The sequence below is a fragment of the Mus caroli genome, unplaced genomic scaffold (assembly GCF_978045245.1).
Source record: "Mus caroli unplaced genomic scaffold, Mus_caroli_1 scaffold_2, whole genome shotgun sequence".
Classification (NCBI taxonomy): domain Eukaryota; kingdom Metazoa; phylum Chordata; class Mammalia; order Rodentia; family Muridae; genus Mus; species Mus caroli.
Genome location: NW_028227257.1, coordinates 160050307 through 160068174, shown reverse-complemented (window position 1 = coordinate 160068174; position 17868 = coordinate 160050307). Strand labels below are relative to the sequence as shown.

At 42.5% G+C, this 17868-nt stretch overlaps 1 protein-coding gene across 19 annotated transcripts in view; it reads left to right on the top strand.

Annotated features, from left to right (window-relative positions):
* Positions 1–17868, top strand: part of Kiaa1217 (KIAA1217 ortholog) — a 470681-nt gene that overhangs the window by 393918 nt on the left and 58895 nt on the right. For 18 of the 19 annotated variants that reach the window (XM_029470015.2, XM_029470001.2, XM_029470022.2 and 15 more), the window contains one exon: positions 10078–10910. In XM_029470015.2, coding sequence (XP_029325875.1) covers positions 10078–10910 — 833 coding nt within the window. Of the gene's footprint in view, positions 1–4540; positions 4809–10077; positions 10911–17868 lie in introns of those variants that run through there. The other variant, XM_029470036.2, reaches the window with a different exon arrangement.

Sequence of the window (17868 nt, the reverse complement as noted above, 5' to 3'; positions counted from 1 at the left end):
TCACCATGTGTAATGTTTGTTCAGCTAAACAGTAATGGAACCAGCACACATCCCTCAAGGATGGGGCGTGGGGCTGCTAAGTGTCCATTTGGTTTCCAAGTTCTGTCATTCATCCATATAACTACCATAATTTTTCCCTAATGGGCCCTAAAAACTCTGTCTCTATAATCTATAGTTGTAGTGATTACAATTCTATATAAATCATTATGAACTCATCTGGTAAGTTTAGACTTGCCATGTCATCAAGCTGAAACATGCGCATGTCTTAGTTCTCACGCTGTTGCAATCATCCTAACGCTATTTGCTATGGCATCTAAATTCCTGCGATCATAGCATAAAGTCCAGAGAAGGGATCTGTTCCTCTGACATAGTGAATTTCTGAGAGATGCAGTGGTTTAACTCTGAGCGTTATGCTCCTCCAAGAAGCACCGTTAGCGAAACTAGAGTCATGACGCTCAGAGAGTTTAATCAGAAACATCCCAGATATTTTAGTGCATAAATAATCTGTTGTATGTAACAGCTTTATGATAGATAATATGTATACATGCAATAGCTCTGTGATAGATATGTATACATGAAATAGTTCTATGATAGATAATATGTATACATGTAATAGTTCTATGACAGATAACATGTATACATATAATAGCTCTATATATTCATAACCTATGAATATGAATATTTTTCTAAATCATATGAGAATAAAGTTGCATAAAACCAAAAAATATTTAGAATAAAATAAAAGAGTTGCTAAAAAAATAATAATTTGTTGTCTCTGTATATACATATATATGTATATCCATATATAATATTTGTGTCTAGTTTCCCTTCCCATGATTTCAGCCCTCCTAAGATCAATCTAGGTTTATCTAAAACTAATCAATAGAAATTCAAAAAATAAGCAATTCATAAATTCTAAGTAGCTTTTATTACGGTTGATGGTTATAATTATCCCAAAGGTGTGACTGTTATTGATCACTATGGGGCATGTGTAGTATATATAAGGTTCTATACTATCTGCAGGCTTAGGCATCTAGTTAGGGTGTTGGAGCTTACCCCCTCCAGATGAGTGTGTCACTAAGGTACTACTAGTTACTACATGGTTACTACATGCTACAAGTTATATACTTGCTACATGATATTGGACAAATTTCTTAGCTTCTCACATGTCATTCCCTAGCCATGCAGGACAGTAGTACCTGCCCTCTGTGTCTCACCAAGTTCTGGGGCCCATAAAATACAATCATAACTGAAAGCACTTTGTATAGTGCAAAGCTGCTAACTGATTATCATATATACCTGCTCAAGAGCACATTTAAAATTCTTTTTACAATAAAAGCATTATAAGTTAATAATGCAATATCTTATACATTTAAGGTGTATGTTAATAATTAAATAGGCATTCCAATAGCTGATATTCAAAGGAAATAGTGGAAGCCACTGAGCTGAGTACATACTAGCAATGAATCTAGACGCTCTAAAAGGGGTTCAAGAACAAAAGAACTTTGTCCATGCAGAAGCATGGGTGGACTCACTGATGTGAGGAGTTGTTTGTTCCATCTGTTGCAAATGCTGGTAAGAAGATATGATTTTACTAACTGTGCCTATTGACAATACAGAAGGAGTTGTCCTTGGCTCATGATAACACAGGGAACAGCCCAGTAGATCAAGTGTCCATGAAAGAGGGGAGTTTTTCTTTTATCGGCCCTTCAGCTCTGCCCTGTCCCTGATTATGACTTGGAAGTTAGATGATGTACTTAATATTATGTTTTTTATTCTGCCCCAGCCCAAGCATCTTTAATCACTCCTGGGCACAGGGCTGGTCTCCTACATCTGGTAGTGTACACTTCAACTAGAGTTCTTTATGTCAAACTATTTCTGGGAATAACACCCATGTTAAATATAGCCACAAACTAACCGCTGACTGGATCATCTTTTTACTGAGAATCCAATAATTTTGGCAACAGCCTGTCTCATGTCTGGGAGACAGTCCATTTATGAGCAAATGAAACATTAATAGATTAATAAGACCTTACAAATGACCATCCTTGCCATTTTAACAGTGTAAGCAAGACAAATTTGAAATTTTTCCAGCATAATGATCATTTCCTTTTATGTCTGTAGGCACGAGTTTCTTTTTGCATACATGTACCTTAAATTGATAATGAATGAGAAAGAGGAATTAGGAATAAATTTTACAATACCATTGGCCTTCCCAAAGAATAAACATTATTTCCTACTGAGGTAATACTGGATATTTACTGGCAAGGCTTTTCTTAATGCTAACCCAAAAGAAATAAGTTACTCCCACCTCACTAGCCTTCCATCAAAAGCAGAGGGGATGTGAATAGGAATCTGACAAAAGCTGTTTGTCCCAAGGTCAACAGGACTGGGAACAGCCTACAGATGCCACCAGTTGATTGTACTTGGACTAGTAGGAAGAAGTTAAGCCGTCCTCTGAAGAGGGTTACTCACTCAGTGGGCCTATGTGCAGCAAGCACTTTGTTCCAGAAATGGATGGTTCATTAGCCACTTCTTTAGAGCCTTGGATAGCAAATTCCTCTCCCCTCTCCAATCAACTTCCTGCTTACTAGAGGGCATTCAACTCATCCTGATTCACCACAGGATTGGGCTGCCTGTCAAACTCCTGACACTGAATTACTGCCCCAGTAATGAAGAAGTCTCAAATGTGCTGTGCAGAAGAGAGGGCTCTGGAGCACTTTGGAAGTGAAAGGAGATGTTTCTGAAGTGACAGAGGGAGGAGACCAGAGAGGGAGGCCAGACTGCCTATCACTGACTCACATGGTTGGCAGAGTCACCAGAAGCCACCACCTCTAAGGTGGCTGTCATGAAATAATATGTTAATTATGTCATGCTTCACTCAACCAAAGAGCACGGGGGCAGAAGGGGGGGGGGTGTCACTTCTCTTTTGGGAGTGAGAATAGCATGGCCCCTGTTACTCCGAGGACAGCCCCTTAGAACAAGGAAGACATTGTAGAAGTCTCTCAAAGAGCAGTGCTGTGGCCTATGCCATTAAACAATAGCATTAGAGGTATAGTAGGGCTGGATGTGGCTCTCACAGACAACGAAGGCCAGCCTCTAAATTCCCCTTCCTGGAAAGCCCTCCTGTGACCCCACAAAACCTACCAAATGTATGCCAGATGCCTGGGAGCCAAGCGTGTGCTTCCTTAGCCTGCTGAAAGATAACAAATCTGTGCTGATTAGATTAAAAAATCAAAACAAGGGTTTTCAAATCCCTCCTCCTCTTTCCAAGCCTCTTAGATGGCATCTGTTACAGCCACATCATCAAAATCTAGTTTCTAATGGGACATCTTGGGAAGGCCGTGGTGTTGGGGAGACCACTTTCCCCCTCCCTTAATAACCACAAGAAATCGGGGTGGTAAACAGTTTTTTGGGTGAGCCTGCAATGCAAACAGCCTTTGGACTTCACAGACGTCACAGAATTCTTTTGGTCGGCAAGAAGAACCTCTGAGAGTCTGAAAATGTTTTGTTTCGTTGTAGTGTGTTTTTCTTTAAGTGTCCGGGCAGCCATGAGTGTGGTATTGGGGTGTGGTTTAAGGCCAGCCAGTGACTGAGGTTCCTGTTGCAGGATTCCCAGATGGCTGTTGTATTGTCCCTGGAGGCACAGAGAGCCTCTGTGAGCCAAGGGAAGCCTTGGCTTTTACTTAGCTCACCTTTTGTTAGCCAGGTGTTGACACCTGTCCTCCAGCAAGCCACTTCTGGTAGATACAAACCCTCTTGTCCTGTCAGGCTGTTCGGTCCCTTGCACAGGGGAGACCCCTGGAGAACCCTGGGCTCTCTCTTCCTTGTGCCTAGGGTGGGTGGGGCAGCCAGGAGCTGCTTGCATTTCTCAAACCTCCTCTTGCAGTCGCTGCGGCTGCAGCTTGTCTTGCCTTTCTCTCCTCGTTTCAGCTTGGCTTTCCAGAATGATAGTTGCTGCCACCTGCGCTGAAGAGGACAGAGCGCTCAGCCTGGTTACAGAACTGGCTGGTTAATTAGTAAACTAGCTCTTTTCCCTCCCCCGTTCTCCCCCTCAGGTATCACAAGCATGGGGAAGAGAAAACAGAGTTGCCTTTACTCGCCAATAAACCAGACTTCAAAATTCTAGCAGAAGATGAAGTTTTCTCTCTCTCTCTCTCTCTCTCTCTCTCTCTCTCTCTCTCTCTCTCTCTCTCTCTCTCTCTCTCTCTCTCTCTCTTTCTCTCTCTAACAGGAAGCTTCTCCAAGAGTTGGACTAGGGGTAATTGGGACACTGGGTTTTCTGTTGGTTTCCACTCCCCGGTGGCTGGCTGTTCGTCTGGTTTAAGGATCCTCTACGCTTGAAGCAGAATCTATTTGCTAATGTAGTGTTTGTTGTTAATCCATTTACCCATGGCTCTCAGCAATTGAGCGTTTTCCTTACTCTCTTGCCCTGTAAGCAATTGTTGGAGGATTGAGTCACCCACGCAGTAGCCTGTGGTTGGATGTGGGCTGAGGTTATTCAGTGACTAATTTCCAAGGGGAGGAGAAATTGGCTTATCATTGAGAGAGCAACTTTTTTATCCATGCCTGTGGCAGCTTCGCTCCGAAGACCGGGTCAAAACAAACTGGTTTTCATTGGGGATCATTTTACTATCTGAGCACCCTTGTGATTTGGACTCTGAGGAGAAGGGAAGTTGTCAGCTTTGATCATGTGAGGGCCTGAGGATTCAGATGAGGCTCTCAAACAAAGGAGTGCCATAGCCCCAGGCAGAGCCAATGGGCTTGATCACAGCCGCAATTGCACAGGTGATTTCCTCAAACAAAAAGTAAGTGGCTTTAATTCTTTGAGGTTGGAAACGGCCTCTCAGGAAGCTTTTCTGTTTTCTTCGCTTTTCTGTTTTCTCCGCTTTTCTGTTTTCTCGGGTTTCTTCATTTTGTGGTCTGATGGAGGAGGCCACGTACAGATTCTAGAGTTGGAAGGGTGGGGCTTGAAATAGAGTAAACTGAGCATGCTATTCCCTCCCCACAAAGCATGTCCGTATGTGTTGTAAGTGCTTCAGAAAGTAACTTGATTAAGTTTCCACAAAAGATGTTAAATGAACTTTTTTTTTTCCACGCTAGGTTTTCAGTTTTATCTTACTTACAGATCTTATCTTACTTTCAAGAAATTTCCATCTGAATAACACTTGCCTTGCCTTAGAATTCTGGGGGAAATAAAATATGGCTGTCCTAGGTATTGCTGCCTAATTCAAATGTAATTTGTACAGACCTTCAGCGTTTTCTGGTTTGATGGAAGAACGGGGCAGTTTATTGAACTGGGCGTTGAGGAAGAACGGCAACTTGCTACTATTCAGGGCCACCTTGGTGATGAGCCTGTATAAAACACCTCCCTGTTTACCTGCACCAGAACGACTCAAACAGTCAAGACACAATAGGGATTTGGATAAGAGTGGGAAAAGGAAAAGACAAAGGCAAAGCAAGCAAACAAGGGAGAATAGCCTGGCTTATACATTGCAGGGTGGTTGAACATTTTTGTGCCTGAGCCTATGCCGAAAAATAAAAATACTTGAAGGAAATTCTGATTAGGGAGTCAAAGATCTTACTGCGTGTGTAGGTCCTCTTTTTATTTTTGTAAGACAAAGAGCTGATGTTTACATAAAGATAGCAATGTTAAATTTTCAGAAGGGAAGGCAGCAATGATGTGCATAGCTACTTTTAACTTAGCAAGTGGAAGGAGATACAGGAGAAGCCTCAGAGATGGGTGGAAAATTCAGAGGCTCAAATGGTCAACTGTTGTCCTGTGTGCACTGTGTCTTGCTTATCTTACCATAGAATGTTAGTTTAATTTTCCCCTAGGCCTGACCATGGGTATTAGTATAAGGACAGCTCATACATATTTAACATCAGGTCTTTGTCAGCAAGATGACTAAAAATCGCAACCAAATAAAACTGTAGACGCCTGAAACAAGGCCATTACAGTCATAAGACGGGCACTAGCTTGAGCAGCAAAGGCTGTTCTAAATTACAAAGTATTATTGCTTAGTGGCCCTGCAGCCAGTCAAACAAGCATCTTGTGAGGTCATTAAAGACTAGTTTTTACACATTAACATGAGGCTCCCTCCTCATTTCCCAAGCCTTCTCCTGTATCCTGAGTGAGGTACCTTTAGCTAAACTAGAGCATTTACTGCATAAACTGGAGTTATCTCATATTAAGGGTTTGTTCTTGTAGATCTGAAATCCATGTTTCCCCAGGGCTTAATGGGATTATCTTGTCATTCTCTCTTGGGGCTCTATTTAGAGCAGAGGGTGACATGATCAGGGAACTTTTTAAAGCCCAGTCTTGGGAAATTAGACATAGCCTGGCAAAGCAACATGAGCATTTTGCCAGAGACTTCTGATTTCTACATCACTGGTATTGATGTACCATCCAACTTCAGATTAACTGTTCTGTCATGATTTAATGTTCAGTGGCTAACTCAGTGGTTCATTCAGAGGCCCCATTGGACTATGGCAAGATTATTTTGAAATGGAAAAGGCAGGGATGATAACCAGCATGGTCAGCAGGTATGTGATGCTCATGGCTATAGCTAGGATCCATTCATCCATCCTCACTCATGGAGGCGCTGTACCGATGAGCACCTGGACCAAGACAGATGTTGACTCTTCAGTATTTTTACTAACATCCACATTCTTCATATGAATGCACAGCATAATTTATCAGAACTATTCCTTTTTTTGTTGTTGTCGTTTGTTTGTTTTTTGAGACAGGGTTTCTCTGTATAGCCTTGGCTGTCCTGGAACTCTCTTTATAGACCAGGCTGGCCTCGAACTAAGAATTCCACCTGCCTCTGCCTCCCAAGTGCTAGGATTAAAGGCATGTGCCACCACAGCCGGCCAGAACTATTCTTTTTTTTTTTTTTTTTTTTTTTTTATTAGATATTTTCTTTATATACATTTCAAATGCTATCCTGAATGTTCCCTATACCCTCCCTCCGCCCTGCTCCCCTACCCACCCACTCCCACTTCTTGGCCCTGGCATTCCCCTGTACTGGGGCATATAAAGTTTGCAATACCAAGGGGCCTCTCTTCCCAGTGATGGCTGACTGGGCCATCTTCTGCTACATATGCAGCTAGAGATATGAGCTCTGGGGGTACTGGTTAGTTCATATTGTTGTTCTACCTATAGGGTTGCAGACCCCTTGGGTACTTTCTCTAGCTTCTCCACTGGGGGCCCTGTGTTCGAGGCCAGAACTATTAATGGATTTATTCTTTCAGAATATATCCACACATGCCACCAGAAACTTTAATGATTTTTGTTTTCTAATCAGTTTTTTGGGTATTTCATTTTAAAAGATACTTGTAAAATATAACTCTTAACTATGCCTTTTTATATCACAAAACATGGTTTTTAAATTCTTGCTTGAATACCTCTGCTGTTTTAAAAGATATATGTCTATGTTTTCATTAAATTAAGTTAATTTACATTTTCCTTTCATAATATGAATTTATTTAACAGTTCTCTGCTGATTAGAATCTTATCCTCTTTTTACTCTCTTAACAGAAAGATGGATACTTCTACTGTGTCCGACTGGGCTGGGATCCCCCAAAGCTAGATGTTTCCTAGAGCTTGATAAGAAAGAAAGGAAAACAGAGCTGAGATCCTGATTAAAGGAGTTGCTGGTCCTTAGTGGCTTCTAAACAGTTTACATCTTGTTAACCTTTGTAATTCCCAACAATAATGGCAACAGAATTTTCTGTTTGTTCATTTGTCCTGGACAATGTGTGATGTTCAGCACATAGTGGCCTGTTTGAGTCAACGTGATAGGAAGAGTTTATCTTGAGACTCCTGTTAGCTGGTTATCGTATGTTATGATTGTTTGGTGGCATTTGGCCAGATACTCACTGCCAGCTTAGTCAAACCCCCTCAGATTTCACGACCTATAAAAACACACACTGAGCATGCCTTTGTTTTTACTGAGTCCTCAACTCTGGAAGATAATGGGAGAGGCATTTCTAAGGATTTGTGATGGTTTCTGCACACCTTCTGTCCCATGGTTGTTCCCCATTCTGGAGAACTAATCAGATATACTACCCTGACAGTGACCTCCAATGGGGCAGGCGCTTCTGGTCTATTGCCCTGCACACCTGAGTCACACATGTCTCAGGTGAGCAGAGAGTGGTCATATGGGCAGGAACGTTAGGGCACCCAGAATCCAGGACTAGGTATGAAACACAAGAGTAAGAACATTGTGGGAAGTTTGAATATACCATAGTAAGAATTGGAGAAGAGAGAGCAGGGTATCCTAGCAGACTAGCCTAAAGGATCATGAACTCCATGTATGTGTTAAAGAGTAGAGAGGGTAGTGAGGCAAACTGTGATTGTAAGTCAGGAACCTGCTCCCTCTGGAGTCTCCAGAACCACTCAGATCCTTAGGGAATAAAGAGGCCAATTCAGTGACTGCTCACAAAACACCCACAACAAGTTGCTCTTGGTGGTTGCCTATTTCTGCCTACTTTGCATTTTTAATAGGTTATTTTCTATGTAAAATCCATTATAATATATAGAAGGTCCTGATCCTGTTGAGGAATCTACATCCTGTTGGATGCTAGGGACAGGATAAGGACCTGTGGAAGACTAGTTGGCTCTAGCCCTGCTTTCCCTTCGAGGAGATGTGGGAAAGCACTCACCTTCTCAATAGTAGGAATTCGAAAGCTTGTTTAGAGCTGTATCCTAACGCTTGCTTCTTCAAAGGGACTTGATAAAGGTTGCTCACTAAACAAATTTATGTGATGATGGATCAGTTCCTTTTCTTCAAGGCATGGACGCTTTCATATTCAACCTACTCTTCCCTTTCAGCCACACCATGAGTTTCTCAGGTGCACATTCAGGTTCCTCTCTCCCATGTTCCTGTCACAGCTACTCTCTAACTATTGATACCCCTTTGTCCTCTCTTGGAAGTCAGGGTGAAGGATCATAGTCTCCATTTCTCTCTATGGTCTTGACCAAAATGGTAGTGTATCAAATAATCATATCCTGGATTTATTTATATTTTTTGACTTTGCCCTTGCAAAAGACAATAGCACAAATTTATTTGCAAAGCACAAATTTATTTCCCCTCTTTCTTCCCTAACTTGATTCTTCCGATTGTTTCTTTTTGAAGATGCATTTATCAAAGAGCTATGGGCATCTTTACCTTTTCTGATCCATGCAATGCTGAAGCCCAGATAATTAAGCTACCTGGTCCAATGCTCCAGCTTATAGTGTCTGTTAGCTTCGTCCCATCACCTCTAATGGCCCTTCCACCGTGCTTCAGATTCCTTCCCTTGGCATGGTTTACCTGCCATCTCACTGGCACCTCATTACTTCCCCTAACCTGGTGTGTTATCTTCACAGAGGCTCAAATAAGTTGTTGAACTAAACCTCCTTCCACACTTCTCCCAGGAATAAACTTAGCTTTTCTTTCTTTCTTTCTTTCTTTCTTTCTTTTTTTTTTTGGTTTTTCGAGACAGGGTTTCTCTTTATAGCTCTGGCTGTCCTGGAGCTCACTTTGTAGACCAGGCTGGCCTCGAACTCAGAAATCCGCCTGCCTCTGCCTCCCGAGTGCTGGGATTAAAGGCGTGCGCCACCACGCCCGGCTTCTTTCTTTCTTTATTCCTTCCTTTCTTTCTTCCTTTCTTTCTTCCTTTCTTTCTTTCTTTCTTTCTTTCTTTCTTTCTTTCTTTCTTTCTTTCTTTCTTTCTTTCTGTCTCTTTATTCCTTCCTTCCTTCCTTCCTTCCTTCCTTCCTTCCTTCCTTCCTTCCTCCCTCCCTCCCTCCCTCCCTCCCTTCCTTCCTTTCCTTACTTCCTTTATTTATTTTTTATTTATTTTTGGTTTTTCGAGACAGGGTTTCTCTGTATAGCCCTGGATACCCTGTAAAGTCCCTTTTGACAATAAGGGGACATACTCTCAGGTTCCATTCACCTGATGTGAGTGTCGGGTAAGAGGGTGAGATATATAATCAGACTCCTTTATTAAGCAATTCACCTTGTCACATGAGACCCCTAAAAACATGAATATCTAAGTATGTTTTCTGATTCCTTGCTTTATTTCCAGATGCAGAGAGAAATTGTTTATGCAAGAGGAGATGGGCTTGTTGCCCCCCGACCAGGATCTGTGGCTCACCCACCTCATGTAATTCCAAACTCCCCACCATCAACTCCGGTGCCCCATTCTTTACCTCCCTCTCCATCCAGAATTCCTTACGGGGGCAGCCGTCCAATGGCTATTCCCGGCAATGCCACCATCCCCAGGGACAGACTCTCGAGCCTGCCAGTATCCAGATCCATCTCCCCAAGCCCTAGCGCCATTTTGGAAAGAAGAGATGTCAAACCGGATGAAGACATGAGTAGCAAAAACCTGGTTATGTTCAGAAATGAGGGTTTCTATGCTGACCCTTACCTCTATCATGAAGGACGAATGAGCATAGCCTCATCCCATGGCGGCCACCCTTTGGATGTCCCAGATCATGTCATTGCATATCATCGCACAGCGATCCGGTCAGCGAGTGCTTACTGTAGCCCTTCCTTGCAAGCAGAAATGCAAATGGAGCAGTCATTATACAGACAAAAGTCAAGGAAATACCCTGATAGCCATTTGCCTACCTTGGGCTCCAAAACGCCCCCAGCCTCTCCACACCGTGTGGGTGACTTAAGAATGATAGATCTGCACCCGCATCTTAACGCACATGGGCCCCCTCACACTCTGCAGCCAGACCGGGCCTCCCCCAGCCGCCAGTCCTTTAAAAAAGAACCCGGCACCCTGGTGTACATCGAAAAGCCACGGAACACTTCAGGATTATCCAGCCTTGTAGACCTGGGGCCTCCTCTAGTTGAGAAGCAAGGATTTGCTTACAGCACTGCTACAATCCCCAAAGACAGAGAAACCAGGTAAGACAAAGGGGTGGCTGACGATGGTTTGTCCTGGTGTGTTGCTGAAAGCTGCTTTCTAGATACCAAGCCAGAAAACACAATTCTGAGTATCAGGGAAGAGTTCCTGGATGAGTGGGTTCAGGTTAATGAGGTCCACCAGTGACCATGTGAAAGGAGACAGAGGTATAACAAAGGCCACCAGCCCTACCTGTCCCTAGACTCTGGTCCTCACAGAATTGTCATCAAGGTAACTTGGAACTATTGGGAAGAAAATGGTGATCGATGGAAACCGCGCAGATAGCAGATGGAAGAATCATAATTGCCTGCCATAGAAAATGAATACTAGCCTAACTGTTGGTCACCGCCATCTGTGTTCCTGCCAATACAATGCAGTTTCAATTTCTCATCTGGTTTTGTGAGATGAAAAGAATGAGTTTGCATGATATTGGATGGTTGGGTTTAATACTCATTCAGGAGTGGAGTTGGAATAGGTAGAGTTTTTGAGTGAATAAAATACTCTGAAATGAATGGATGGAGAGAGAGAGAGAGAGAGAGAGAGAGAGAGAGAGAGAGAGAGATCTCTTCAAGTTTTATATCCTGAATATACTTTGAAAGCCCTCCAAAATCTGCAAAGTAATAACCGAAAAAAAATTTTTTTGTGATAGAGAAAAGTTTCCTAGCCTAAATTCACTGAAGGGAATAAAATTAATTATAATCATAAAATTTAGCATAGAAATTGACAACTTACATGTTTCATGTGGGTTCAGAAAAGATAAAATATTAAGTTTCTCAGAACCTGCTTAGAGCTGCTATTCCTCACTAAAAATGGATCCATCTCATTCTGTTGTATAACCTTATAAGAAGTTCAAACTTGTGAATGGAATGTAAAATGTCTTCCTAACTTACTGTCTTCACACACAAATCAATCCAAAGTCCTGTCGCCTCTAGCAGAATTTTAGCATGCTAAGCTGTCCCTATTTGTTCAGTCATAAGGAATCTCACAGCATGAAGATTTTGGGAGAATGAAACAGGAATAAGCATGAACGATTTGGAGTCATTAATGCAAGAACAAAATCCAGCCCTCACAGTTGGAAAAACAGCAACTGGATGACTGGCCTGAGGATGTACAACTAAGAAAAAAGATGGTGCTTAGGGCTGGTGGTGATCACTTCGTAGATATGAGGACAGATGCAGCCCCTGAAATGGTCCATGAGGTGCAAGATAGGAAATGGTGTATCACACAGAAGATGAGAACTAGAAGTCAAGGATTTAGCGCAGGAAGTTAAAAGGAAGAAGGAAGGAAGGAAGGAAGGGAGGGAGGGAGGGAGGGAGGGAGGGAGGGAGGGAGGAAGGAAGGAAGGAAGGAAGGAAGGAAGGAAGGAAGGAAGGAAGGAAGGAAGGAAGGAAGGAAAAAGAATCCACTCCTGGGATGTAAGACTGAGAATAGGAATCCACACTCCCTCCCTTTCCACCATACTCCCTCTGCCCCATGGGTGCCTTGGGGGAGCAGAGGAGCAAGAGCTGGGTTCACCACCGCTCATGACATTGTTCCCATGCTGGGCTCTGGGTACATTTTCTCAACAGAGTGAGTCATCCTCTCTACTAAGTTATTTTTCTGTTGCTGTGAAAAAAAATACCTTGACCAAAAGCAACTTATAAAACAAAGAGCTTAGTTTTGCTTGTGGGTATAAAGAGCTAAATGTCCATAATATCGAGGAAAATGTGGTAGCCCGAGGCCAGAGCAGGAGGCTTGAGAGATCACATGTTAACAGCACACAGGAAGCAATATGAAAACTGGAAGTGGGGCCAGGCTATAAACTCTCACACCCTGTTCCCACTTCTACCTCCTAAAGGTTCCCTAACATCCCCTAAACATTGATGCCTACTTGGGGATCAAGTGTTCAAGTACATGGGAACATTTCTCATTCCAACCACCACATTCCCCTCTCAGCACCACAAGTGTCCAAGCCACAGTCACTTCCCCTCATTTGTCAGAGAGATTTGGTAATGGCTATGGTGGGGCACTGTAATCCCAGCACTCAAGATCCTGAGGTATAAGGAATGCTGCAAGGTCAAAGCCATCCTTAGAAACCCTGTATTAAGAATCCGGCCAAGCAAACAAACAGCAGCAAACCCCACAACCTCTGAGGATATGTGGAGTGTTCCCTGTGGGGGTCCCTGACCTATGTCTCAAAGGACATTCACCTTCCCTTTGCCAGTGTCCCTGTTGGACTTTCCCTTATTTAAAAGGATTTGCCAACCTCAATGACTTCATTTTTTTTCAAATCTCAAAAAAAAAGTCTGTAGATTTCTTCTTTACATGTTATAAAACATTTTTATAAAATTCGACTTATGTTGTATCTAAAATAGAATCTATTAGAAAAATTAACTAAAAAAGCTGAATGCTCACCTAAAGCCGTGTCGCTGTGACCAGTGAGTTAGGACAGATGATCGTGGTGCGGATAGCTTTACCTTTCATGGTCCACCCTCACCAACTGTGAAATAACAAAGAAAGAACCCTTGTTTGTTGATTAACTTATCTCCAGAGATTACAGTTGGAATGTTTGTGTTTTTGTATGCTGGTTAGTGCTGTACTCCTTCCACAAGGCGTACATACATACATACATACATATACACATATAAGGTATGTAAACACATACATGCACTCCTTTATATACTACAGGCATATACACATATACAACAAAGACATGTATAAACACAGGCACCTGTTCACCTATACCACATAGACATAGACACACAAAAACACCACAGACATACATACTGAAAACACCCATTCTTGTGTCTGTACTGCCCTAGTTAGATTTCTCTTTCTATGATAAACACCAGGACCAAAGCAACTTGGGGAAGAAAGTGTTTATTCATCTTACACTCCCAGACAACAGTCCATCACTGAGGGAATTCAGAAAAGAAACTCAAGGCAGGAGCTAGATCAGAGGCCATAGAGGAATGCTGCTTACTGCCTGCTCATCTGCTTTCTTATGCCACCTAGGACAGATGTCCAGGGGGCTTACTGACCCCATATACATTCATGCAAACACACACCACCTTACAGATGTGCATGTATATACGCATAGACCACAAGCCCTCATGGGCACATACACCATCTACATTTTGAGCCTCTGCTCAATGAAAGGCCTCTTTCCTGTCCTGACTGATTCATCCTGGGCATGAACATTTGCAAACAGTGATGCTTCTAGTGACAGGCAGCACATACACAGCTGTCATGTACAGGGGCTTCTTTGGAACAAGCACTGTTTTACATATCATCCATATATTATGTAATAGAGCTACCAGACCAACCACTAGATATAAGCTTGTTTTACTCCATTTCGTAGATGCAGAAACTGAGGAGCAGGGGGATTACTCTGATTCCGTAAGGCTGCCAGTGCTATGGCTCGGTCTAGCGAAAGCTCAGTACCTTTCCTTAGGCATGCTGGCACACACCTGTAATCCCAAGCTCAAGATCCCATCCTTTATAATGAGGAAATAACTCAGTAGTAGAGCCCTTGCTTAGTTTGTGCAAAGCTTGGGAGTCCATCCCAACTCACAAGGAAGGAAGAGGAGGGAGGAAGTACTGTATTTACTGGGTGCATGTAGGTGACTATAGTAACCATGGCTGATTGACAGCAGTGCACCCGCTTCCCCATAGCAGCAAAGCAGAGAGAAGTGAATTCTGAACACTGCAGCCAGAATTCTTCAGAAATCATTTTAGGACTGGATGCTAAGTAACTGCTCCCAAAGGACATTCACAATCATAAACATGGCAGGATTTGCATAATTATACTGCTAAATATACACATGCCATTTAAAGTATAACTGCCCTAGCTGGTATATTAGCACAATTACACAGAAATAGGGAAGGGAGAGAACATTCCTGGTAGAATTTATTTAAAAAAAAAAAAGTGCATCTGAATATTATGTCAAAGGAAAAAAATGTAAAAGACAAACACCAGGAACAATTACAAAAGTGCAAAATTATATGCTATAGTCTTACTTAGCTCATGACGTTATTTTAAAAATATTTAATCTGGGTAGTTATTTTTAAAAAGTCTAACTTCATGAGTATGGGATATAAAATGCCAAACCAATTTCTGTTGCAGTTTCATAATATTAAAAGCAAATAAATGAGAGTGCTTTTTCTGTGCGAGCCTCTAAGTGAGATTTTGCATTTAAAAGGTGAGCTGACAGAACACAGGGACAGGAACTACAAGGAGCTGTGCTTCCTTCTGTGAGCCAGCAGGACTCCCATAAGGTTCCTAAGAGCACTTCCCTATAATAGCCCAAATATCTGCAGGACATTAGAAATCAGAGAGGAGGATCCTTTCTTTCACAGGGATGCTAGGAGAGGACCATTGGCAACCAAGTGAAGGAACATGATTCTGTAACAGCTCTGTTGACACAGGAAGGAAGTGCTAAACACTGAGTCATTTGATCTCCATTCTCACACTCAGCCTTGTGCCTCCTACTCAGGGAGTTGGCAGGTCTTTTCTTTTTTGAAGAGACTTCAGTAAATCTCTAATAAAAGAACAGTGTATACAATGTAATTTGGCTGCTGGTAGTGTTCTCCTTCCGAAGAGCCCATGAATGTTTGGCATTCTTGTACCTGAGCTTCTAGAAAGATCATCTTGCATATTTTGGTGGCTTTGCCTTTAAAAAAGGAAAATGGGTTCAATCATCTGTAAGAGATTGGTGAGGGAGACAGTGTAGGAGACAGTTAGGACACACACTTCTGCCTTCTCTTGGTTACAAAATTACTTCGTTAAACAGAATCTTTATCCTTGGCCATGTCAGATAAAACAGCCCAGAAGAGCTGTGAAATTCGAGGGCATTTATTTATGTTTTTGCTGTTTTCTATTTGTAGTTTGGGTCATATAATTGAAAGCGTTTTTCTAGAAATAAAACTCAAAATTCCAAGGTACTCATTTCAGAGTCACTAATGGCCGTCCCTCCAAATGCATAACATAATCTTTCAAATAAAATATGGTTCTTCATGCTTGGTGAACTAGAGCTGAGATCCCATTTTAACATTGTTCTGCAGCCAAGCAGGTAAGTTTATCAGAGTAGTAGAGAGTCACACCAAAGAGCAAAGTCTATACAACGAGAAACCACATGGCACCCAATTCATCGACACCCTTACCCTGGCCATTCATGAAGAAGAACAAAGAAAACCTGTGTGTGTGTGTGTGTGTGTGTGTGTGTGTGTGTGTACTAAAATGACAACCAAGCTGTCTCTGAATATGGTCAAGTGCACACCCCACCCCTAAATTAGAAACCTCCATCGAGACACTATGTTCCCAGGGAAATATAGAGCTTTTTCTGAAACACAGTAAGCCTGACAAATAGCTGTGTGGTGAGCATAAAATGCAGGTTATGACATCATCACATCCGTTCTTCCATTCACAGATAAAGCAGTGTTGCAGTTAGCTTGTTTGGTTTGGTTTGGGGTATTCATTTCTAAAATATCTTTTTATATACCCAGGCTGGCCTCAAACTCTAGACCCCCTTGCCTCAGGCTTCCAGAAACTACCATGCCCAGCTAACAGAGCATTATGATAGAGCTCACTGGAACTCCCATTGGTGCAGGGTTTTGCTTATGGTGAGGACTTTAAAACCTGCCTAGGTTCAAACATTACTTCGCACTTGTTGGCAGTGGGTTCATTGATGCATTGATGGAGTTAATGAGCCTCCGTTTGCCATTTCTTGCTTAGAGTGGAGAAAATAACAACTCCATACAAGTGTCTAAGAGTTCCTCCTTTGAGAAAATCCCTCTACCACACACATACAGAGAGAGGGGAGGGGGGGGAGAGAGAGAGAGAGAGAGAGAGAGAGAGAGAGAGAGAAGACTGACAGAGAAACAGAGAGGCAGGGACAAAGACAAACATAGAAACAGCTGCCTGAAGATGCAGGCAGACTTCTTTTTAGTATAAGAGTAGACAACACCAAAAGGTATGATTGGGAGGGGTGAGAATAAAATCAAAAGATAGACTGGGGTGGGCCTGAGAGTGTAAATGCAGAATGGAATTTGCTCACTCAAAGATACAGATCAGAATATATAAAGTAACAAAGCCACTAGCAGGTCTGTTTCAGGAAAGTCATCAAGATGGTGCATCCTGAAGACTGGGGACAGAAAGACAAGACAGACTCTGGGCATTCTTTTAAGATCACCCTGGACCTGCACAGTCTGGACAGAGCTCTTGATGGCAAAGGCCCCTCCGCAGGTGTCATTGGTTTACCTGGATTACCGTCTGTTGTGATGCTTGCTGGTGCCTGACTAACTGGGCCCTTGTCTGAATTGTTCTCCCACAGAACTGTAATTGTGGATCAATGGGTGTGTTTATTGAGTTCCTCTCTCACACACTTGGCTGTGAACTGGTTGCTTTGCCCTGACAAAGAGGAGCTTAGATGTGGTTCTCATACACAAAGACCATAAACTTTGAAGACAACCATAAAACATTCAGAGCTTAATACATACATCTGAGCTGTGCTCTGGTTAAGTGTGTCAAGTCTCTGGCCCCAAGTGCTATACTCTTAACCCATCTGACAAGAACACCTACTGTGGCATTTTGGTTTGGTTTTGGTTTGGGGGATGCTTGGGAGATGTTTTCCTGTCTTCTTGAAAGTGACAGAGTCTCCTAGCAAAGCAGGGAACAGGGAAGACATGCCAAGCCCAGTGCCTCTCTGAGTCTTGAGCTGCTTGGGGGAAGATCTCTTCATGGTGTTTCAGAGTCCAGCTGGGAAGTTAGTACACATTTTTTTTTTCCGTGAAAACAATGTGGAGCAAAAGGATTAATAATACACTTCAGGGTAAAGAGACTTCTGTGAGCCAGCTGGAAATCCAGCCACCATTTATTCCAAGTCCTAAACAATGAAAGGACAAGTAAACTTTTCAATTACAACCCTCCCATAATTGGTTGGGGGTGGGGGAGAATGCTTGTACATAATTAATTCCAAAGCA